Below are 24,196 nucleotides of genomic sequence, written 5' to 3' on the forward strand. Positions count from 1 at the left end.
AAGTCAGGAGGAAAGATTAAAGGATGAAAACACATAAACAGTTCTTTTGCTCCATATGTATATTCCTTCTGTTCCCTTATCATTTCTTCCCAGAAGGGTGACAAACTTAACTTACCTTTTCAGGCCATGCCAATCTCAAAAACATGGGTGGTTTCTGTTTGTGACAAGGTTTAGCACAACCCTTGCTGGATCAGCAAGGCAGAAGTTGCCTTTCATGTCAAAAAGCTACAGCTTTGCATGCAAAGTGGTAAGAACATAGGGGCTTCCATGTGGGTTTAGACCATGGTTCTCACTTGAGTTTTAATGCAGAGCAGATACTACTACGCATTGGTGCTTGCATACTTTATGTCTTGCTCCATACTTGTTTCATAGAGAGCATGAACCCATTACAATCTTAGCTGCAATCTAGAGCTTTAGTTCAAGTTCTGGAGATCCCTGATGTGATAACGAAGATAGCGGCAGCCACGCAGAAGTCCAGCACTGACATGACAAACATGACACCCATCTAGCAGTCTTCTTGAGTCTCGCATGCTGAAGGTGGGGAAATGGCCTGACGTTAATCTTCCTGCTGGATAAAATTGCAGAAGATATAAAGTGAGCCTATTTCTGTTATTCTCGGGAGGTTAAAGGTGTTTTTATCTCACTATACGTTTCCCTACCACACCTAGAAAAATAGTATTCTGTTAGAGAGTTGTCTTAAAGTTCACTTAATGATTTCATCCTTTCTTCTGTTGCTGATACTAGGACCAGGTTGAATAGCATTGAGATCAGTTGCTCGAATTGCGGCAGGTTTCTGGGTGCATTGTTCTTCACTGGTATCACTGGAGACCTTGAGCAGCAGAAACCACAAGTCCGAAAGCAGCAGTGGAGCTTTTGCTCCACATTGAAATCCCAGGCATTGAAATCTCAGTATCTCTGCACAGATGCAATTTTAATTATATAGGATGATCCTCTGCCTTTTACAGAGTAACTACTCAGAATTTAAAAGGAGTCTGGAGACTGCTGGGGACAGGCAGGTTAAATTATAGTTATTACCAGGCAGCTATTTAAAAAATACTACCCTCTGAATAGTAAATCCCCCATCCCCATGAAACACAAACAAAACAAAAAGTTTGCTTGTCGTTCTGGAATTCTTCTGGCATTCAGCTCATAACTTGCATGTTCCAGCCCTTCACCTCAATGCTTTCTTCTGCTTTATAGAAAAACACTCTTCTTTGCAGTTTGTAGTATGTCAGACTAAGGTCATGAAATTAAAAGACAGAGATACTCATTTGGTTTCAATACATTTCAGTTTGTAAACACTCATATTGATTCTTCCATGTGCATGAAAGAGGAGCGGGGTGTACACAGACAATCTGGGCAATATTATTCTTATGGGGCTAGGTTGCTGGATACTTTCCAACATAAAAGATTCTTGTGACCTTCTCCACCACATTGCTTAGGGCTGGGCTTGCATGACTGCCCAAGCCACAACAGCGCACTGCTGGGAAGAGCTTGGCTGCTGTGTTAGTATCTGGAGAAAACTGGGCTGTTTCCTCCCACCATAACTCTCTCATTGTATTCCTACCAGAGCAACTTATCCAACCTCCTGGGGATCCCACATGAGACAAAGTCCATCCTTTCTCCTGATAGTCAGCAGGGAGGCAACAGAATTAGGTTTAGTGTAACCATTGTCTTGAGGCTTGTTCCCAGTGATTACCCGTTCTACATTCTTCTAGTATAGCAGTTTGGCGATAACATAGTCCAATAGGTGAGGAACTAGGTATCTCTGCTGCAGTTGTGAACCTTCCGGGGTCAAATGCTTTTGCTGGCATGTTGGGGGGAACTTTTGTGTTTGCATAAAGTTAGTTGTGCAAGAAATTAGGCAGGTGGCCACACACTGAGTGATGAGAAGAAGAAATATTAAACACAGTTGCCTCATTTCCTGAGCACTGTCTAGCACATGTGCTGAATTAAACAGAAGTCCTGTGGAAAAATATTGTTAGGTCATGTAATTAAAAATGTTTTCCATAACGCTTATTTAGATTGCCAGTGGAGCTGGCAATTGCTGGGATCTTTTGCTCTGAAACAAAAAGAATTAGGAATTTAAATATCATATGTGTGATATCACAGCAGTGATACTCAAGTAAATGTGTGATCAATTGCACTGATGAAGTACATTCACAAATTCTTCTGTCTTTATCCATTGCCCATACCTATGTTCACCTGCTCACAAATCCCACTCCCCAGGTCTTGTTACAGAATGCCAAAGATTTTCTAACAGTTCATTATGTCTTAATTCAATGTGCAAGGGAGATTTTTCTTAATTTCCTCCCTAAATGGAAGTTCTAACCCAGTCCTGCTGATGTGAAATACACATGGTACAAGACACTGAGCAGGAAAAGTGAGGTGCAAATGGAGCTCATCCTGAAAATTAGACTTTTCATAGGCACAGTTGTTCCATTCTGGCCCAATTTCCTCTGATGAAGCAGATGTTGTCCTGATCTGCCCAAATAAGCTTATTATGCATGTGACTCTCCATCCTTTTTCAGAAATGGCTGAACCAGCTCTTAAGTCTAAATCATGCCTGCTATCTCCCCTCTCTTCCAAGAGTGATACTGGAGAGGAAAGTGTCTGAAGAGCAGCTTTTCTATGTACTTCCCATATCTAAAGGTTGCAAGATTCACCTTTCTAAGATGTCTCCGTTCAGTGTACAGAAATGCAGAGGCAAGAAATGGCTTCTGGATTGGCTATAGAAAAGCTCTGTGATGTTCCCTGGTCAGAAATATTACAGAAGGAAAATACTGAGCACTGTCCTAAGCACTCATTTACGGCTTAAAGACACTTACTGCCTTAATGTAAAAATTAGTTGTTGGATTTTTTCAACTTATTAAGTTCTGTAAGTATTTCACTGTCTGAATTCAGGTATTCTAAACCCTTAAGTGATTGCTGGCTAGATCATTGTTTAATATATGGAAGCAGACATCATGAGAACATAGGACGTGGTCCACCTAACGCAATATTCTGTCTCTGATGTAGTGGTAGGAAATGCTATTCAGGGATAGCGTGCAAGTCTTGCTGTTTCTGTGGCCATTTCCTTATACTAGTCCAGAATCCATAATTCTTGGATTAGGGATGTTAGTACATCCCTGCCAGTTCCCTGTAGTATCTGTTTATGGGACAGTTGTCGATGAATTTGTCTAATCCTTTTTTGGACCTGCTGATACTGTCTGCCTTCACAACTGTCTGTGGCAGTTAATTCCAGGAGTTTACTACCCATTGTGTAAAAAACTACTTTCTTTTATCTGTTTTAAACTGATATCCTATAATTTCATTGACTGCCCTCTTGTAGCATTTCAGACTTCGGTGGTAACAGTTCTGCAGCTGTTGGTGATCAACCTCACTTTATCCATCACCTTCATGATTTTGTAAGCCTCAGCTTAAGCATTTTAGTTCCCCTTCTCTGTGCCTCTTCAGTTGTATTTCATTCCTCTTTAACTGCAAAGACCAACAATCACACTTCACTCAAGGCATGGAGGGCCCCATGACTTTATAACATGGCAAAACTATGCCCTTTGCCTTGCTCTCAGTACCTATCCTGATGATGCTCAGCATTTTGGGTTTTCTTGGCAGCTTCTGCTCACTGAGCTGATGGTGTCAGAGATGACTCCAAAATCTTCCTTCCAAGTTGCAGCTGCCAGTTCTGAGCATAAACATAGGTTACCACATCTGTTTATTGTGTCAGTGTAAGTAGTCATTACACTGAAACTCATCTGCAGCTGTTTTCCACTCACTCTACTTTTTGTATTGCATCTCCAAAAGCTTAGTGTCACCCACAAACTTGGGTGATTTGACAGTGCACTCCCTTCTCCAGGCTGTTGATGAAGTTTTTGGATGTAACTGGTCCCGGCACTGAACTCTGGGGTTCTCCACTATTGCCTCCTCTCTACCGTCAGCAGTGACCTTTAAGTCCCACTCTCTGCCTCCTGTCCTTTAACCAGCCTTCAATCCATAAAAAAACCCTTTTCTTCAACCCTGTAGCAGTATAGTTTCTTTAATATGCTTTCCTGTAGAGCTTTGTCAAAGATGTTTTGAAAATCCACAGGCGCTGTGTCTACTGGATGCCCTTTGTCCACATGCATCCTTGCACTTGCATGGGCTGCCAGCAGGCTGGTGAGTGGGATCCCCTTCTACAGAAGCTGTTGTTTGCCACCCTGCCAGAATTCCAGTGGGAATTCTGGCTTCAAAAATGCAAGATCAGGTGCAAGATGGACAAAGCCTCTAGAAAGTGAAAATCGAAGTAGAAGACTCCTTTTGCTGGTCTTAGCTAAAGGGGAAGCATCACTGTGGGATGCAGTTAGGATTGTGCTTAGCTGTCATGACTAAGAATCATCTCACAGTGCTCCCCAGCCCGTGCTGCGGTAGGTCTCACTGCCTTGCTGGAATACCAAACAGGACTTTTGTTAGGTGTCTTCGTTACTTCAGCATCGAATCTATACACCACTTAACTGCATGGGACATTCTGACTTGGATCTTAAATGCATTCCCAGCCCTAAACTGGTTGTTCGAGTTGCTGGACACAGAAAGAGAGCTGAAACATTTGTTAAGTCTTTTGCATGAGATGGGCTGCTGGGAATATAATCAGCTCCATCTAGTCTTTAGAAAAGTGCTGACCCAGTCCAAAATTTTATGAATGTTCCACTAAAAGAACAGTGGTTGTTTTTCTTCCTTGTTTTGTTTGTTTGGGTATTTTTGGGAGGAGGCCAGTTTTATTGACATTCTGAGGGCTCACTGCAAGAATGAATCACGTCATGTGGAACCTCGTATAGAAAAAATGACATCCAAGGAAATACTCTGTTGTTGGCCTTAAAGCTTCCAAGTAAACTGGGAGCAAGGGAAGGTGTCCTTCAAAGGCTGTGTATGGGATACTAACTCAGAAATAAGTGTACACTCATCTTACCCCCATTATATACCTAGAAATCCTCTGGAGGCAGGACTGAGGACAACAGGGCAGTTCCCATTGCTGCAGGGAAGGAGGGACTGAAAGCTGGGTTTGGGGTCACAGCCGAATTGCTGAAGCAGGAGTTTGTCCTATGCCAGCTTGTGCTCCGGAGGGTCTCAAGTCCCCTTGAACCCTTTGCTCGCTGTAGCCAGCACTTGTCTAACTGCATGTGGTCCTTCAAGTGCAAAAGTAGTATATGGGATTTTCAAACCCCCTTTGACAGCCTGGCCAATGCACACATTAGGGCTGTCCGCTCCAGACTGTGGGCAGGGCCAGGGGGTGAGAAGTGTTTGAAACGTTTTGAAGACAAACGTATGCAAAAGAGGATGAATCTATTTTTCCTCTCAACGCCTGCTTTTGTACACCCAGGATACATGCAGCTCATGGGCGTCTTGGCTGGGCGACCAGATCAGCCCCGCACAGCTCCTGCCCGGCTGGCAGCTCCGCTTCCCACCCCTCCACCTTTGTGCCCTCCCAACATCCCCTTTTGAGCTTCACCGCTGGAATTTGCTCAAAATGGGGGTTTCTGCGCACGTGGAGGCTCAGTTTCCATGGCAGCCAGGCTCCTCAGCTTGGAGCTGGCAGTTCAGGAGGAGACGGGAGGGCGAGCAAGGGAAAGTCATTAAATGTGCCAATTAGTATGCAGCGCCAGGGCTGCTGGCGTGGAGAGCGCTGGCGACGGTGGGCAGCGCTGGGGGTGTCCCAGCAGCGCGGCGGGCGAGGGGAAGATGCAGTCACCGGCATTTTGCTACAGATGGCTGGAGAGGAGTGACAGCTGCCCGTCAGGCTGGCGGCTGCAGGCCTGCTAACAGAGGGGGTACGTGCTGGGTGCCCTCCCTCTCCCCCACAGACATGCTGCCTTGCGTAAGGTGCACCTTGCAGACTACACACCCCAGAAATTGGGAAAACACTGGTTTATTCCTGGGCAGGAACAGGGGCAAAAATTTTGAAGACTCTCAGGTGGTTGCATTTGATCACAGGTTAGATATTACGGTGACATTCACCTGGAGGACTGGAGAAAGGGGAAGGGGAAATTAACTCAGATTAAGAGATGATATTTACTCTGGAGCTAATTAGCTTGTAGCGAATGGCAGGACATGACTTTTAGGAAAAACGCAGCCTGCAGAGTGGGCGCATTTTCATGCGAACAGCAGACAGGGCTCTGCCAGATTCACGTTCAGTAAATGGAGTGGTGCTGAGCTACGTGCTCTTCTCCCCTGCAGAACATGCAGTTTCTGTGGGGCACAGTCTTTTTTTTCATTTCTCAGCCTAGTCTGTTTTTTTTTTAGGTTTCTCTGCTATATTTTGTCCTGTGTTGACTACATTTCAGTCAGAGGTGCATGTGTTTTATGTAGCTGTATAGGAGTTATAAATGCCTTGCAATGTTTCTGAGTAAACAATGCAATATAACACACAGATATTGCTACAGGGATTAATGTTGTTGTGATATACATGTGCTTAAACAGTTAATCTCTTGAAGGAAAGCATTCTAGATACCTTAATATGACTATTTCAGATTTGGGGGAGGGGGTAATGGATCAAACAAGTGCTGGTAACTTTCCTCCATCATTTCACTTTCAGTGGATAGAACCTGCCTAGAGAAATTTCAGAGGGACTCTCCTATTAATTAATTATTTTGTTGTTGCTTATTTTTATTTAGTTTGTCAGATAATCTATCCCCTTCTCAATATATGTTTGTTCCCTGTAGTATGTTTCAGTGCTTTATCTGGGATCCAGTTGTTTTAAGACATGGGTTATTGATCTTGTGTGAAGCATTGTTTGTTTGTTTGTTTTTTCCCTGTGAATCCTTTTAAAATAAGTCTTGCCTCAGTACAGATCTTGAGGGTCTGAGTTGTGCATGGAACAGTTTCAGGCAGGGGAATTCCTCCAGGAGTTCTTCGTGAGAAGTGAAAATGGAAATAATGCAAGAAACAAGGATGTTGCATAGGAGCTGATGCTCATGGCCCTGCCATCCTCTCTCCATGCCACACTGCCCAGGACCTGAAACACACAGGGTGTCCCCTGGGCATGGGGCTGCCCATACCCAAAGAAGTGCTGCTCTCTGCAGGGACCTGCTCTACAGAAGGATCATGCTCCCCTTCACCCCTCGGTCGTCAAATGGAGGACACTGCTCAGAGTTTTCTTGGCATCTCTGTAGGTCTTTGCTTCCCTTTAGCACCAATTTCAAAAATTTGAAATTTCAAAAAAATTCTGTGGAAAAATGTGACCTAAATTCAGTATCAGCCACATTTTATTTTTATTAACTGAGAAAACTTTGTTTTAAATTTCCATTTCAAAATGGAGTCTTTTAGGAGCACCTGGCTATTTTGTTTTGCTGGAAAACATTTCAACATTTCTTCTTCCAAACTGTTCCAAATATTTCATTTTGTGAAAATGTCCAGTACTTTGCCTGATACAGAATCAAAGGAATTTCAAAACATCAGTAATTCTCACCAAAAGCAGTATCTTTTTCTGACCATTACAGCTTTGTTGAATAAATTAATAAGAAGACTTTAAGTAGCCTTGGGAACAATTTGCATAAATCAGTTGGGTTTTCTTAGCAAGAAGAAGTTTAAGGGGAGAACTTTTTAGTCCATAAGAAATAATAGGTGCACTTTCTGCTGCCTTGTTGACTCTTACTCTGTTTATCCCATTTTCACACTCGGTTTTGAGACTTCTGAATCACAATATATTAACATGATAGCCAAAAGTTATTGTGATTCTTCTATCAATTAGTCCTGACACGAAATACCCCTATCTCTACCTTTAAATAAGATAACACTTATTTCTTCTTCTTTGTATTGCCAACACAGAACAAAACGATCTAGGATCCAGTTACACATGGACTGCTTCCACATACCATTTCACTATATAAAAATATTCTCCATTTCTTTAGAATAGTAGGAAAAGATTGAATTCTGCTATCTGCATCCCAGCTCATGCTTGCAGATGTAGCTCTATCTTTCCTCTAAGTTACTGCATTTCTCTTTCTCTGCAAACAAAACCTTTTTCTTTTCATAATTAATATTAACAATATTTTTATAGTATTAACATTTACAGCAAATATGAAATATTAAATAGCTTTAAGTATTAACAATCTTGACACTATTCATGATAAGAAGAAGATGTTTCTGTGACTGTAGCACGTTAGCATTAACTATCCTGCAGATGCATTTGTGGCAAGTACTTTGTAGCAAGTGGCATCCATCCCAGTGCAGGTAACCAGCAAAGGGTGCATAGTAGTTCTTCCCTTGCCCTCTGACTGAGAGCACTGTGTATGACTGTCACAGTGTGGCCTTGGCCTGGCCCCACAGAGATGAATTTCACCCTTAGCGCAAAAACATGATTACAGAATTTAAGCCTTGGACAGAAATAATAAAGATGTTAATAGAAGGTGACCCTGCCAGTTGTGTATTTCAGCTTAGGCTGAGAACAAGGACATCAATAATAACAATAAAAGATTATTGGCCCAATGTTAAACACTACGGAGGCAATGCCTGCTGCAAATGCAGAATGACCAAAAGCTGTAATTCTGCTGCAAAGAAGAGCACAAATGCAGGCAGTGTTTTGGAGGGAACAACTGTAAGTCAGCATAGGCTGTGGCTGCAATTTCCACACACACCCTGTGGTGGCAGGTGTAGTCCCCAGAGCCCTAGGAATTTTTGACTAGTCGGAGTGCTGGGATCCTTTCCCCAAATCTCTGCTTGAGTTCCACCTCAGGCGAGCCCAGAGGCTCGCTCTGAGAGGCAGTGGACCCTGACTCAGGGGAGATCCCTATTTGTGCTGGTGATAGCTGAAAAGCACAGTCCCACCAGGACTTTCTGACAGTCTGCTCGCAACCTGTGAAATCCCCTGGGAGCCAGTCAAAGGTGACCTTGTTTCCTGCAGGTAAGGCCCACAAGGGCCTGCAGGGCAGTGGAGAGCTGTAGATTTGCGTTCTCTTAGAGAGGGAGCTGAATCTGCCTTAGTCTCTTTTTTCCCTCCTTCTCTCTCCCCAAAGAAAAACAAATTAGCAAGGACACTGCAGTTTTTGTGTCCTCCATGTTGGAGAGGTGAAACAATATTTATGCTTAGTCTGAATATTGCATTCCTTTCAGCAGTATTCATTCTGAATATTGTGTTCCTTTCACTGAAACAGAGAAGGCTTCTCATAACTTGGTAGTTTCTTGACCATATGTCACCTTATGCAGGAGCCCATTATGTTACTGGGTGTCATGGGTGGACTAGTGAAGCTGAGTGAATAGGGAAGCTGGGGAATAGTAAAGCTGAATTCAAAGGCATATGCAAGACTAGTGCTAAAAAGAGCCTTTCCCAGCCTTCAGCCCGTCCATAGAGGGACAGAGCGCAGTACGTAAGAGTTCGATGGGACACAGTGCTTACTGGTGGTTTCATGAGTGCTTGCTTGTTGGAGACCCTTTGCAATAGAGGGAAGGCTGGCTGGCCATCCACTCCCAAACGCCCTGGTCTACGGTTGTGACCATTTTACTTTCTTTCCATTCCTGTTCACCCTCTGTTTTCCCTCTATCCCCATATTCTCTTCTGTTGGTATTTATCTTGATTCCTTTCCCCCATTCCCTAGGGCTGAGCTGTTGAGCTGTTAGTTACTCTAGTAGATATTTCTTCATGAAAGTGGTCTGACTGAGCATAAAGAGGCCCTTACTTGAGTAAGTGCACATCAGGGGGACTAACCCATACTAGGTTTGTTCAACAGAGTAAGGTCTCCCCTTCTGCCTCCAGGGCCAGGTCATAGGCTCTGGGACCATGACTTGCTCCTGTGGTTATTGCATCAGGTCAGTCAAAAGAGGACTGTGGCTGCTGGGAAGCTGTCTGGCTTTTAAGAATAAGAAGTCAGATTGAATTTCACTCGAAAACCGTCAGAATTTATTCCCATTTGATAAATGCATGGTCTGTATTGGTTCGTGTACAGTACTAATAGTCATCTCTTCAAAACAGACAAAGAAAGTACATGAAACATTATTTTAGGGTTTCAAATGGTTAACTCTCACTTCACTGTTTCCGTAGCTCAACAATTTTCACAGAAAACTGGAATTATCTCTCACTTTCCATCAGAGATTTAATGTTGACCGTAGCAGTAAGATCTCATAAAGGGTTAATTATCTTTAGCAAAATACTACAGTGCATTTACTATTATGCTATAAAATATTATCCTATATAACCAGAAGTAAGTAACATGTCAAAACTAAGTGGGATACATTTTTGATGGGATCTTCATGATCTTGTATTAATTCCATTTCCTCTCTACCTAGTTGACAGTATTCAGCAACAGAGATCCCAGTCCCTCATACAAATAACTATGCATAGTTTTCAAAAGAACTGAAAAGAATTGAAAGCAGGTCAAATCCTCAGTTCACCAAGTTGGAGGGCATTTGTTTAAAATGTCAATATTCACATGCAGTCGTCATGTTAGCAAGGCACTTTCCTTTGCCAGTGTCAGCTGGTCTGTGATTAGGCAACAGGTGGGATCCAAAAGGCTTGGATTATACTCATTTCAGATGTTCTGGAAAGCTGAAGTGTCCATACTCAATGGGTCTTGCACAATGCAGTGGGTTTCCAAACTCAAAATCATTATGATAGGAGGAAGATTCTTTCAGGAGAGAATGTGGTGATGCACCTGCTTTTCATTAACAAAAGCTGGACTTAGAGTCTCTGAGCTAGCTCAGTGACTGATAGGTCTTGAAGAGTAACTTGTATCTGACAGGGAGAAAAGGAAAATAAAATGGGACTGCAGCATGAGTATAAGGTCAAGGCTAATGGGAACCCCATAACACACCAACATCCTGTAGGCCATGGTGGATCAGAAAGTAAAAATATCCTGACAGATACAAGATACAGGGAAGTTTTCAACAGAAATAACCCTAGAGGCCAGATTCAGGGTTAGGCCACGGTGACAGCCTAACATACATGAAGAATAATAGATTTGCCTGGCAAGAGAACAAAGAAAACTATACACTAAGGCCTGAAGCACATAACGTTTTAATAAGAACATCACTGAGTGCATTTGTTAATACTCTGTGTGGGTCATCATAAAGATATCTGAAAAGTGTTATAAAGTAGCATGACTTTAAAAAGAAATGCTGGCTTTATGGAGCAATATTTTAAAAGGTTTTCTCTAAATCAAATTAAAAATGTTCTGAAGTACACAAGACTCATAAATGATATGGGGGCTACAATAACCCACTAGCATAAAATCAAGTTAAAATTCAGCCTCTTTGTTGAGTACACTCCTGATTTTTTGCAATTAGCTAGAAAAAGTGTTATTATTACATATCATATCTACTTCAAGGGTATGTAGGAGCCTCATGCATCGATCAGGACTTCTTGACCTAGGCACTAAATGAGCATAGGTCAAAAACCTAGTACCAGCCTAATTTAAGCACAATTTCTTTTTGTGTCAAATTTTCAAAGAAGTTGATTTGGGAGCCCTAACACAAATTATTCCTGAACTGTCCAAACCATGGGAGTTGTAGATTATCTCAGAAAACCCCAAACAAATGGAAATATTTTATCTTAACAGTTTGAGACAGTCACAACTTAAAAAAAATTATTGATTAATTGATTGATTTCACACTTGGCTTGTTTTGGACATCTCCAGGACCTTCCTGAACCTAGGCAACTTTGGAGACTGGGATTGCTCTGTGTAAGATTTAGACTGAAGATTGTACAGTTGGCATATAATTTTAACAAAAGAGATCTCAAAAATTAAATGGCTATCCTAACTACTTTGCGTAAAATTGCAACAATATCATGGTTTCTGCCTCTGAGCTTATATTTAAAGGTGGGGAGTCTAACCTTTGAGCTTCCAGTTTTATTGCAGATCCTACTTTTATTTGAGTGATTTCCGAACCTAAGACTAAAATTACATTTAAACTCTTATTTTGAATTAATTATAGCATTACAGCAGTGCAGCAAGCAAAGGAAATAATCCTTAATAGGATTTTTATTCATCTAGAGAAGACTGCAGGTATGCATGAGGAAGGAACCAGCTCAGTGCTGCATTGTTATGGTAAGAGGTAGCTTCATATTAAGAGGAGGTGGAAGATTTTCCAGAGTTCTCCCTTGGGGCACAGGTCACTGCAAAATGAGTGAGGGAAGAGCAGGAAGAGTAGGTGTAGCTGTGGGCTTCCTTCTTCTCCCTTATACTCACACACACTGTTTGGTGAAGGACATGAGGAGTACCTTGCACTACTTGTGGGTTGTCATGGAAATCCAGACACGCTAAATTTTCAGAGTGCCCTTACCTGAAATGCAGTGATGCTGGCACAGTCCAAAATCCTTGTACAGTTGGCTGTGATCTTCCTCTGTTCCCTGGGATCTCCTGATAATGAGCAAGTTCAACAGGCTTTGTCTCAGCGAGCCAAACCACTACCCTGATGACATGACATCAGGGAATGGTTGTACACAAGGAAATTTCAGGGGGGGTGACACTTTCTGCAAATGCTTGCATGACAAGAGATTATCTTGCCCCATTTTAGAGGCAGGAAGCTGCTTTGACGTTACAGACAGAATTTACAGCTCAGTGTTGTTGTTAAACAAATGCAGTCATGTTAATTCCAGGACCATTGTAAACACAAGGCAGTATAACATTTCCCAAATGGAAAATGACAGTGTTGATGGGAGAAGCAGGCATTTCAAAGAACTAATAAAAAAAGCAAGACCAAAACCAAATCCACGGAGCCAAATCCTCTACTGGTGTACATTCTTGCTTTACACCACTGCAGAATTTTAGCCAAGAGCTATAAAATATTTTCATCATTCCTTGGGCCACATTTTGACTCTTGTATCCAAGAATAATATTTTAAGCATGGCTTCAGGAATAATTCAACATACGAGTTTGATAAGAACAATGTAGAACTTTCTAAATTCCATAGGGATGAAACATGAGCAATAATTATTTTTTCTGTAATAGCAATTATCAGTATCTTTAATGATGATCATATTACGTGTTTTTTGATGCCTCATTTCAGAGCAAATACCTGCTTCAACTCTTAGAATGATGTCATGGTGCAAATGAGGAGTCAAAAACTAGATCTAACGGAAGGAAAACAACAGAGAATTTTTTCTGTTCTATTTTAGGGGAAGTTTTCTCAGGCATTTTCCAGCTTATATAGAGAAATTGTGGCCCTGAGAAAATGAGAAGCAGAAAGCACCTGTAAGGCTGTAGAAGAGAAGGAGAAGGGGCACAGGGACCTTACCATTGACTTGTTTATTAGGATCTGGCTGAGAAGTGATGTAATTTTCACCTCTCTCAGCCCCATGCCAATGACGCTGCATAGACTTAGACTAGCCTATTGACACTATCAGTGTAGGCGTTCCCAGTGTAAGCCCTGAAGATAGATGAAGGTTGTGGTTGTGGTCATATTTCTCCCTTGGTCTTTAGGCAAGTAGAGGTAAATCAGCCCAGAGAAGAGCAAGTGCTGCTTTTCTGAAATAGTGATGTTACTGGTCCTGGCATTCGTGCAGTCTTGCTCTCCTTTCCTGATGCTTCTGCCTGGAGAGAGAGCATCTCTGAACTCTCTCATGCAGTCAGTGGTAGACAGATGTTAATTTGGTCAGACGTGACTTGTTCAGTGTCATACAGGTTGTCTGTGAACAAGCCAAAATAAGACATAAAATGGCTAACTTCCCTATTTCCCTGTTGCACTGACTGTTCAAAACAACCTTTTCCCCATGTTATTTGATGTGAAAACTCAGTAGATTTGCCCATCTTTCAAAAATTTGTGGAACTAAAGACTCCATTCTCTAATTTTTTTTGCTTCACATATGCTGTGGCTGTTTGCTAATCTTGGTATTTATAAACCACATGACAAATTAGCCACCCAGGGAAAGGGGGAGAGGCTACCTAACAAAATTCAAAGGATTAGAACATCTGAGGCCTTTCAACTAAAAATTGTAGTGCTCCCATACAGCGTACATTATAGGAATACTTTTGTGGCTCACAAGGGAGAAGTAAAGCTATGAAACAAGCTCTTTCCTTTTCCTCCCCTCTTCTCCTGTGATGTAACTTGACATGACCAATAGACCCACACATGCTACGATAGCCTACAGTAAATTTGAAAAAAAAATGTGGTTTTCCATGAAAGAAATATTGGAAATGATTGTGATCTCTAGTACTTGGAAAAATTAGTTTTCAGACTTGAGACTGGGAGTAAGGATTTCCTAGTGAACTCAGTTGATACAAACTGGCTTATGATGTACGGTACTTGGCTTTCAGAGTCTGCATTAGAGTAACTGCTACCTGTTGATATTGTTCAGTTAGCAAATTATCACACATTACACTTCAAACCCCTTTTTTATAAAAGCTGACAGAATTTAGGATTTTAACTCCAACAGAGATGTACAGAGGCAAGTTTTCCAATGTATAGTAGAGGTTACTCTTAAATCCTTCTTGGCCCTGGCAGCCCAGACACCTCAGGGTTAATGGTAAAAGAGTAATTAGGTATTTTGTATACTGTTTGCTTTAAAAATCAGAAAGGCAGTAGTCGTAGTTCATTAGTTTTGCATTACAAAATTGTTTTGCCGTTGGCTTGGACACATTAGATGGTCATGCCAGAGCCTGTAAGGATTTAACACGTGTTGTGTCAGCTGCTTGGCAGCTGGTACCTGATCATCTCTCAACCAGTGGAACAACTAGCAGACCCTCAGCTGCTTATGTGGATATGGCGGTAGGGTACAAGTGGTACAGTGACCACTTGTTGTAAAGCAAAATACAGGACTTTTCCTGAGCTAAATGTTCGGACTTGCTAGTCATGACACTGAAGTGATCAGTAATCATATGCTATGGCATAACTTGATATGGAAAGTTGACAGAAAATGAGGTGTTTTGGAAAGCAGAGGCCATCCTGGTTCAACATGCCAGCCCTTCTCTGGCTTCTTATAATTCTATCTCCCTGTTCTTTCACCAAGGTCCTGAATTCCTGTCTCCAAAAACAAATCTAGATGTCCACTGAACTTATTAAAATAATCTGTTTCAACTTGCCATAGTATACCTCCTTTTGTTGTCACTTAGATTCTCATTTATTGTGAAATTACTCTCATTTGAAAGTAAAAGAAACAGTATTCTAAAGGAATAGACTTTCCCATTCCTATACCCTTCATCCTAGGGCATTGAGGAGCTGATTAATACCTTACTGAACTCCATTATTTTGCAGATTTCCGCTCAGTTAATTTTCCTCCTGTGCCTCTAAAATGGAACTTTTCTTTTTTGTCAGAGGCGTGAACCATGTCACCTTTTTCATAGCCTTTGTCTGATCTTACCTCAAGTGCACCTCATCTTGCTTTCTTGGAAGAATAAGTTCTCCATAATGCTATAGCTACTACAGTGTATTAATTATCCTGTATTTGTGGCAGACCCAATATGCTCTTGTGTTGTATAAAACACAACATTAGATATAGTTTCTATATTCTTTCAACTTAGCATTTAAAAAGGTCTTTGGAAGATTCATTAGATCATTCACGTATTTTAGTTACATGTGCTGTCTCTCCTTCATTCCACCCTTTTGGCAGAATTGTTTCTTGCCCTTCATAAGCATTGCTCAGTTCCACAAGCAGCTGTACCTTACATGACAGAGTGCCTCCTTTTGTTTGTTATTAACTTGCCATCTACTAATTTCATTTGATGTCTTCTTTTTTTTGCACTGTGTGAAACTGTGAGTAATTGTTCTTTGTTCATATTCCCCATATTGCTCATGGTTTCACAGAGACTGATGAGAAGAATTTATCTCCAGTGACACAAGGTTGACACAAGATATTGAACTGATGTTGCACAACTGAAGAAAGAAATTACAGTGTAATAAATGTTGTTCTAGACATCATTTCACTTTTCTGAGAAGACGACTGGTAGAATTAATAAAAAACTTTAGACATGAGTCCCTCTTGAATAAAGACGAGCTAAAATAGGGTTAAAAGTGAAATTGAAAGGACATATCTTTAGCTATTGGCAAATAATCCACTTTATATCATAATTTAGTAACCTCATGTGCTAGAATGGTATTGCTTGTTACTCAGACTGAGACTGTGAAAATAAAATATTGCTTTTCTGCAAGTGGGCATGGCAGGATGGATGATATTTTAAGAGGAGACATTGACTTTGTCTGAAAGGCCAGGGCATGGAAGAAATGAAAATAATAATTACTGATTTTTTTCTTGTGCTGAGAGAAACGTTTGCCAGCATTTTATGAAGAGGAAAGAGCAGATGTTCACCAAGAGAAGGAAAGGTTTTCAGTTTTAGCAATAAGACGTGATAGTCTTTGCAGAGAACATTTCTTTGCAGTTGTATCATCCTGAGATAGGGGAATAAATCACAAGACCAAAAGATAAATAGTGAAAACAACCCTGAAATGCTATAATCTCCCAAATACAGAGGATGCATTATTAGAGGTAGATGAATAAAGGAATCAAAAGATATAGCTTAGTTCCAGTTTGACAAACTAAGATCCAGCTACATCAAAGTGACTGAATATATACTTGTCATGAAAGTTAATTGAAGCATATTCTTAACTGTGCTGCTGCTCTCAGGACAACCTCCCAGAAATGCAAAAGGTCTGTCCTCAGGCAGAGCTGCACTAAGATCAGCCAGGCTCTGCAGAGATGCAGCAGTCAAGCCAGACAGGCATTGGGCAGGATCAGGGCTGAAACTCATGGTTTACTTATTCAGATTCATTTGGCTCACCAAGTAAACAGATTACTTTTATTCTGTAGGCAAAAAGAGCATCACTAGTCTTTAGAGAAAATACAAAGCACTGTGTCACATTATTACAATGTCACACTGAGGCAATCATGCAAACTTGGGAACTGTGAACATAAATGAAGACGTCTATTTTCCAAGACTGTGCAGTTGGTAGCTGTAGTTTTTTACTGCGTAAAGTCAGAGTAACCGACTGCTTAAAGCTGGAGATCAAAAACATGGGATTATCTAATATGATGCCTGCAAGAGCTGGTGGTTGGATTTGCTGGCCTCTCCAGGAGTGCTGGTGAGTAGGGAAGGTGCAGAACATTTTGATATTTTGATGCATTCAGTCCCTCTGGAAGATGCTGGTGGGGACATTCCTCATCTCATGAAGATCTGAACAAGGCACCTGCATAGCAGCAAGGGGTGGTAAAACTTCCCTCTAGAGCAGCGGTGAGTCCTCTCCAGCTATGGCCACCAGCATTAAATAGGAAGAGAGGTCACTCCCTCTGTTTTGGTCAGACCCTGCAGCACCCTGCTGCCTGGTTCTGGAGCCCCCAAACCCTCTGCCAAACCTGCAGCTCCTCAGACCTGGTGTAGTTGTGCTGGACTGCAGCTGGTCAGCATTGCAGAAGCGTGTCCAACCCACTCAGCCCTCACTTTATTTATGGTGCACATGGACGAGGGATAAGCCTGAAGTGAAATGTTTGGGTGGTCGCTTCAGCAACATTATTTCTTGTGCATTTCCCAGTCCTTGGCTTGCGTCTTATCTGTGGAGCTCCATATAGAGCTCTGTTTCTTCCATGTCTCTGTAGGGCGGTTTCCCTGGGCTTCCCCCCACAACAGCTTCCCAGCAGGAGCATAGTATTAAATTTGCTCATTCTTTACAAGAGAATATATCCTTTTGCTCACAAATGTGGGCCAACAGGGAAAGAAATATTTCCAGAATACACTGGAGAATTTCATGACACAACAGAGCTTTGGGTTCCCATGGTGGTTAGGCAGGAGAGGTTGAAACTGTGACCAGAGCAGGGTGTTGACAGATAGGTTTTGAGTGATGCAGGGAAATTGCAGGTTGATGACAGTCAGCTGAGGGCTTTTTTCTGTGGTGGTATTTGTGAGGTGCCACAAAGCTGGGTTTACATTGAATGTATGGATGAATGTGTACAAACCCATGGCAGCAAAAAACTCTGCCAACAGTATTTTGTACTACAGGCCTGGTTTACTTCTTAGTAGAGAAACTTTTGCAGTGGACAAACTCCATCATTTTGTGACTGTCTACAAATCAGGATAAGGAACATCTAAAGCTAAAAACTGAACAAACTTTAACAAACTCTAGAATTAGATCCCCTGCTTCAGGGCTAAGGCATAATACTTGTACCATGATCCTTTAAGCTTGACGTTCACAAATAGACAAAGGGAATGTTCAAGGTCTGCTTATCTGGCACCTTTCAAAAGTGCTAAATTCATTTAAAAAATGAGCGCTGAAAGTGGTGACAAGTGGAAAGACATTGCACTGTCGAAAATGAAAAGACATTTCATATGTGGAACAGAGTGGCAGTTTCCCTTTGGAAGTGTTTCTTTGGAGAACAGCATCATTGTTCAGTGATTTGGCATAGCAGTCTCCTCCCTGTGGATAGTTCGCACATTGCAGAAGCCAATTCACCAGGTCTTCTGCTTTAGATTCTAGCCCAATTTTGCTAGTGAATAATCTAAAGCAGGGCTAGGGAGTGCTTGCTTGTATAAACAGACATTTGGAAGTGCCTAAGTTGCAGGAAAGATCTACAGAAGTGCAATTCTAAATAAAAATGAACCATCATAAAGAAACTGCCTTCAAGTAAGCACCAAGAAAATGTACCATAATTTGTATCCATAAAATTGTTGTTTTTGCAGCTCTGCTACAGCTACAATACAGATTTTAAAGTGATATCTTATTAAGTTAAAACCGTAGTGCTTTTAAACCTGTCATAACCTTAGCTAGATTAAATATTAAAGGTGTTGTTTACCTGCAATAGTAGTCTGCTTAGCTCATGACCATTTTAAAAAGATGTGTATCAAGCAGCCCTACAGTTACAGTGTAACATACGAGGGGATTCATCCTGCAGGATGCCAATTATATCTGAGAGCAGTACAGTACTTGCATTTCTTAATGAAGTATGAGCAGAAGGCATCCTCTGAAGCACTGAGCACCTTCCAAGTTTGGTCAATATACTCATGTTTTCTTTCATTGAGCCTTCTTGGGGAATTCCCCCTAACTTTGCTACGAGCTTGGAGACATTAGCAAAAATGCAATCTACCTCAGTTCACTGCTGTTGTGACACAGCTGTGAGACCTTGGACTCATCACTGCCATAGAGACAAAAGGAGCCTCACAGCTGGCTGGTGATTTGTCTCAGGCATCCCAAGAACCACAGGGTCAAGTCACAGGCTTCAGTTCAAGAAAGCACTGAAGCACATGCTTCATTTTAAGCTTGTACCTAACACTGCCCTCAGTGCATTTCTGAGCTGAGTAATTGTTGACTCAGTGACCACTGATCACTAGTAGAGAAAGAAATGTGCATTTAGAGAAAGTGCCTTTGGCCAGACCTTGGCCTGTGTTTTTGCTGTGGCTGAACTGAGATCAGAGTTGAAGTTGAAGATGCTCTTGGACTAGGTGGGATGGAAGATACTCAGCCCGCCACAGGTAATGCCAAGTATTTCACATCTGTCTTCACTACAATACAGTCTGGCAAGAAGAAGACCCTTTATAATCATAGCTAGCACCTTTTATTGATGCTTTTGCCAAGGAGTTAAATATTATTTTCACAAAGACTCTAAGGTGTTGGAAGTAGCTTGTCTAAGATGATAGAGAAGGGCAGTGACAGAGCTGGATAGGTTGCAGGACTTCTCAGTCCCAGCTCCATACTCTGCCTGGTAAAGTGTTCTGCCTTCAGGGACAAAAAAGGACACAGCTCCATCTCTGGCCGTGTGTGGTTGTGCAGCCCTGTGAAGAATGCCAAAAAGCCCTGTGGTTTGTGCTTATCTGTAAATCGAGTTCTTGGTAAGTGTCAGTACCGTTGAGTCAGTCTTGCTATGACTGCAAAGACAGACAACTAGGTCTGTGATGTTCTAGTTCTGTTCATTGCAACATCCATCATTTGGCAGTCATTTATCATCATCACTCTAGGGCTATTTATTTTACCGAATGACACTGAAAACTCAGCACATAGTCCTACTGCAGCTACACTGTGGTTCTGTAGCAAGGAACCATAGGAAAGGAAGATTTGGACAGTGTTGTTTTTTAATTGCTTTTTAAAAATCTGTTAATGTAGGATGTGACAAATAAGAAAAAATAGAAATATTTTATTGTTTATAACTTTCATTAATTTTTAAGGAATGACTCAAAGAAATTGCTGAAAACAAGTAGTTGTGGAGGCTATATGATGAGCAGATCTAAGAGCCATTTTAATATTTAATGAGCCCAAAAGCCTCTCATCACTAATCACCTTTTAATGGCACTTGCCCTTTGGTCGGGTGTATGTGGCTGCATGTTTCTAAGGGAGTAACTTTTCTGACTTTCTAATGAAATACCACTCGAGCAGGGAATAACAGTGGTGTTTTGGAGCTGTTTGGTTGCCATGTTTGGTTTAGTTTATGACAAAATGGGAAAATGAAGCTTTGTTTGCATCACAGCATATTAATATGTTACTTCAAACTTTCTGTGCCTTTGATTGACTTCTCAGTCAAAGACCATTAAAAAATCTGCTGAATGGAGCCTTACAGCACTTCTGCCTGTCGGACAGGTAAACAGTAACATGGAGACAAATGTGCCTAATTGAGCAAAGCACTTAAAAGCGTGCACCCATCCTCTGTCAAGTGAGTGCTCATGTGTATGTTTTTAAGTTCGACTGAAAGCAGCAGGAATTGGGTCCCCTTTTGAATGGCACTTAAGCCTCTGCGCTGCAACCTGTATTGAGTTAGAAGCAAATCCACAGTGTAATCAGAACTTAAACTTGGGAGTCCTGCTTTTCAGTCGGCGTCTTGGACAAAAACAATCCTCGCTCACTCGCACGGCATCTCAGGTAAGGGGAGGAGGAGATGTGCCTAGTATAGACCACACCTATGAAAGTTTTAGTATCACTTTCAATTTTGATGGGATCAGTAGCGAACGTTGACTTGTGGCAGTGTATGGAACAGGGTTGAGCGCTAACAGCTATAACTGTATTTTTGGTAGGCTGCGCTAATGCTGAGTTACTGACAAATAGCTGGAAACGGATGTTCTGAGTGATTTAGAAATAATGTGAACCCTGATTGAACTTCTGTTGGGTTTTCCTTCCATTTGCTGTTTCAACATTAGAACAAGGATGGTATTATTTATAACAACATATGTAAAGTCCCACAAGGAGAAATGATATTTTGAACTGACAGAATCTTGAAAGTGCAAATGTGGTTTCATAACTAAATACATTTTCAGACAGGAAAATGAGAATTAATCAAAAGTTAGATGTCCTTGAAAAAGCTTTTCTTTTTTTTCCTTCCTTGGAAATATTCACAGCTGCCTTAATGCAAAATTACTCAGAATATCTATATATCTGTATCACAGTAGCTCAGCTGGTTACACTATTTTGGAAGTAGTGGATTTATTCATTGACTGATCCAGTCACAATGTGACATACTGGGAACAATAAATGGTTTCGGAAATGGAAGTAAAAGTAAGAGATTGTTTTTAGTTAAACTGAGCTTAAGTAACTCAGTTTTAAGAAAGTGTAGCATTTTGAAGAAAATGAAGAGTGGGTTAGAGACTTTCAGAAAAGCATTTATTCAGGAAAAGATTCCTAGAGAATTTAGCTTGTGTTGATTTGGGACAGTAGTCCATGTCTTAAGTTATTTATTATCAAGTGACTATATCTAAAGGACTGAAATTTTTGTGAAGCTATGTAGGACTGGGTAGTTAATGTGGAACAAAATAATTTGAGGCATTGATTAACTTTGTAAAGACAATAACACTGCTTTAATTCATTCAAAATAAGGTATTAAACCATAGATTCTCATCCTATTGTGTCATACAGTCAGAGCACTGTGTCTTCATGGATCTCAGCTGAAATCACAGAGTTTCTAGGAAAAACATCATTGCAGATTTCATTACATGCATCTTTCACAGCTTCCTTGATTTTAAAATGGAGAGTAAAACTGGCCTAATTTAAAATGGATTAACAGGTTAATCAATAATTTTATAGCGTATTCAGTTCCTTGGGTAGGGGGTGCCAAATAAATGTTAGAAATATTGTTCTTCAGAAACAGTTCCTTAGGAGATTCTATTGAGAAATCTATCATTCTAGTAATTGCTGCTCGGGGAGAGAGGAGTTTAGCTCATGGCTTCCTAGTTCTTACAAGCTTAAGTGAACGGCAAGAAGGAAATGTTTAGCATCCCCTGGTTTAGCATCTTGATACTCTTCCTCATGAGAATCTGGAGGAATTATTTCTGACTCTTTCCTTTGTTCTTCTCAGGTTGGGGGTCACACCATGCTGCCCATTCGTTGGATGCCTCCAGAGAGTATCATGTACAGGAAGTTCACCACAGAAAGTGATGTCTGGAGCCTGGGGGTTGTGTTATGGGAAATCTTTACCTATGGCAAACAGCCATGGTATCAGCTCTCAAACAACGAGGTGTGTATAAGGGAGGGTGGCATTTTAATTGATGGTATGGCTTCTCTGTGAAAGGGACAGCAACAAATATATTTAGTAAAAGCAATAACTCTGATATCAAGTATTTATTGTATTGTCATGAACACTGTGGTTGAAGTTCATCTTTTTCACCCTTTTCTCCCTTAAAGTGGAAGGATGGAAGTTATTTAAGTAGGATTGGACCAAGCTGGGATCTAGCTTCTACCTTTTTGTAAAGTAGAGCCTACTCTGGGTGTTGAGAAAGACCATGAGGCAATGGAAAGGAGCTTACCTGTCTCCTGAACTGGCTTTGGCTGATTTCTGTTACATATCAGGACATGTCATTGTCGCAGAGTGGTTGTCCTAAACCAGTCTTCAATAAATTGAAGGAATCTGGAGATCTCTTGAGGCCGCTATGAGCAGCTACCTCTTCTGTGGGTGAGTCCCATGTAGTTTGCATGGCCACCCTGATCCTTTCTTTGTGATTTTTCATAGGTGATTGAGTGCATCACTCAGGGCCGAGTCCTGCAGCGACCTCGCACGTGTCCCAAGGAAGTGTATGACTTGATGCTGGGCTGTTGGCAACGGGAGCCTCACATGAGGCTCAACATCAAAGAAATCCATTCCCTCCTCCAGAACTTGGCCAAGGCATCACCAGTCTACCTGGATATTTTAGGCTAATGCCTTCTAGCATTTCTTCTTATGGGCTGCGTGAATGAATGTGTTCAACTGCCGCTGAACTCCATTAAAATGTGTTCTTAACTTTGACAGTATTAATGACAAAGTTGTGGAGAAGCTTTCAAAGGGCAAGCAATGTGCACTTCTCCATCTGTAGACACAGTATTGACTTTCAAGACATTATTGAGACATATCTCTTTTCTCTCTCTCTGTCTTTCAGTTTCTATCATTTTTTTCCTCTCTCGTCTCTTTCTAATCAATTTGGCTTCTGCATTATTGTAACTCTGCATAGACAAAGGCCTTAAAAACCTGATCTGTTATATCAGCAGACTCTCCAGTTTGCCCACCACAACTAACAATGCCTTGTTGTATTCATGCCTTTGATGTGGATGAAAAAAAGGGAAAAATATATTTGACTTGAACTTTGTGATTTCTGCTGTACAGATACTGGAAGTTTCTATGGATTCACCTCAATTTTTTTGCTTCGGCATGTGGGTGGAAAAAGAAGACTAGTGTTCTCTACACAAAGCATATTTCTTGTGGAGATAAAGCCAAATGGAAAGAAAACAGTATTGTGTGATCCACTGTCTGGAGGAACTATGGGATCAGATGGCATCCAACCCCACTAAAAAAACACTGAAACTATTTGATGGAAGGCAAGAGGGAGTTTAGCACTTTCCCTGGAGAATCTTTCTGAAAAGTAAAGGGATTGTTCAAGGAGGTGCTTGGACAGCACTTTTTATTGCCAGATACAAGTCTATGGTAAAAGGGAAAAAGATGCTGCCTGCACTGCACACAATTATGTTACATCATGATAAACTAAACACATGCCCTTATTTTGTCTTCTGGTAGGATATTGTCATGCCACTGGTATAAAAATGTTCTCCAGCTCATCTTTGGTAATAAAGGCTGAAGCTAGGCTTATTAATGTACAGTATTAATTTCAGGATCAAGTGTTGAAACTAAGGGTTTTGATAAGATAGGACAAACTATTGATCCTGGGGCAGGTGTACCTTATACTGCGCTTGTCCAGCAGCATACTCCTTCCTTCCTCAATCCTTTTTCTTTTTTTTTTTTAAAACCGTGCAGCCAAAACTGTGCATGGTCTTTGTCGATTAATGCCCTCTGTGCAGAAACTATCACTCATCTTGTAGTACACCCTATTAGGCATAGCAAACTCATAATGGTATAACTTGTATTTCGTTAAAT

At 41.2% G+C, this 24,196-nt stretch overlaps 1 protein-coding gene across 1 annotated transcript in view; it reads left to right on the forward strand.

Annotated features, from left to right (window-relative positions):
• Nucleotides 1-23,386, forward strand: part of NTRK2 (neurotrophic receptor tyrosine kinase 2) — a 198,824-nt gene extending 175,438 nt beyond the window's left edge. Inside the window, exons 16-17 of the mRNA XM_026088466.1 lie at nucleotides 22,154-22,312; nucleotides 22,805-23,386. Coding sequence (XP_025944251.1) covers nucleotides 22,154-22,312; nucleotides 22,805-22,990 — 345 coding nt within the window. The 3' untranslated portion in view covers nucleotides 22,991-23,386. The remainder of the gene's footprint in view (nucleotides 1-22,153; nucleotides 22,313-22,804) is intronic.
• The last annotated feature ends 810 nt before the right edge of the window (nucleotides 23,387-24,196 follow it).

The sequence above is a fragment of the Apteryx rowi genome, unplaced genomic scaffold (genome assembly GCF_003343035.1).
Source record: "Apteryx rowi isolate R43461 unplaced genomic scaffold, aptRow1 scaffold_77, whole genome shotgun sequence".
Taxonomy (NCBI): Eukaryota; Metazoa; Chordata; class Aves; order Apterygiformes; family Apterygidae; genus Apteryx; species Apteryx rowi.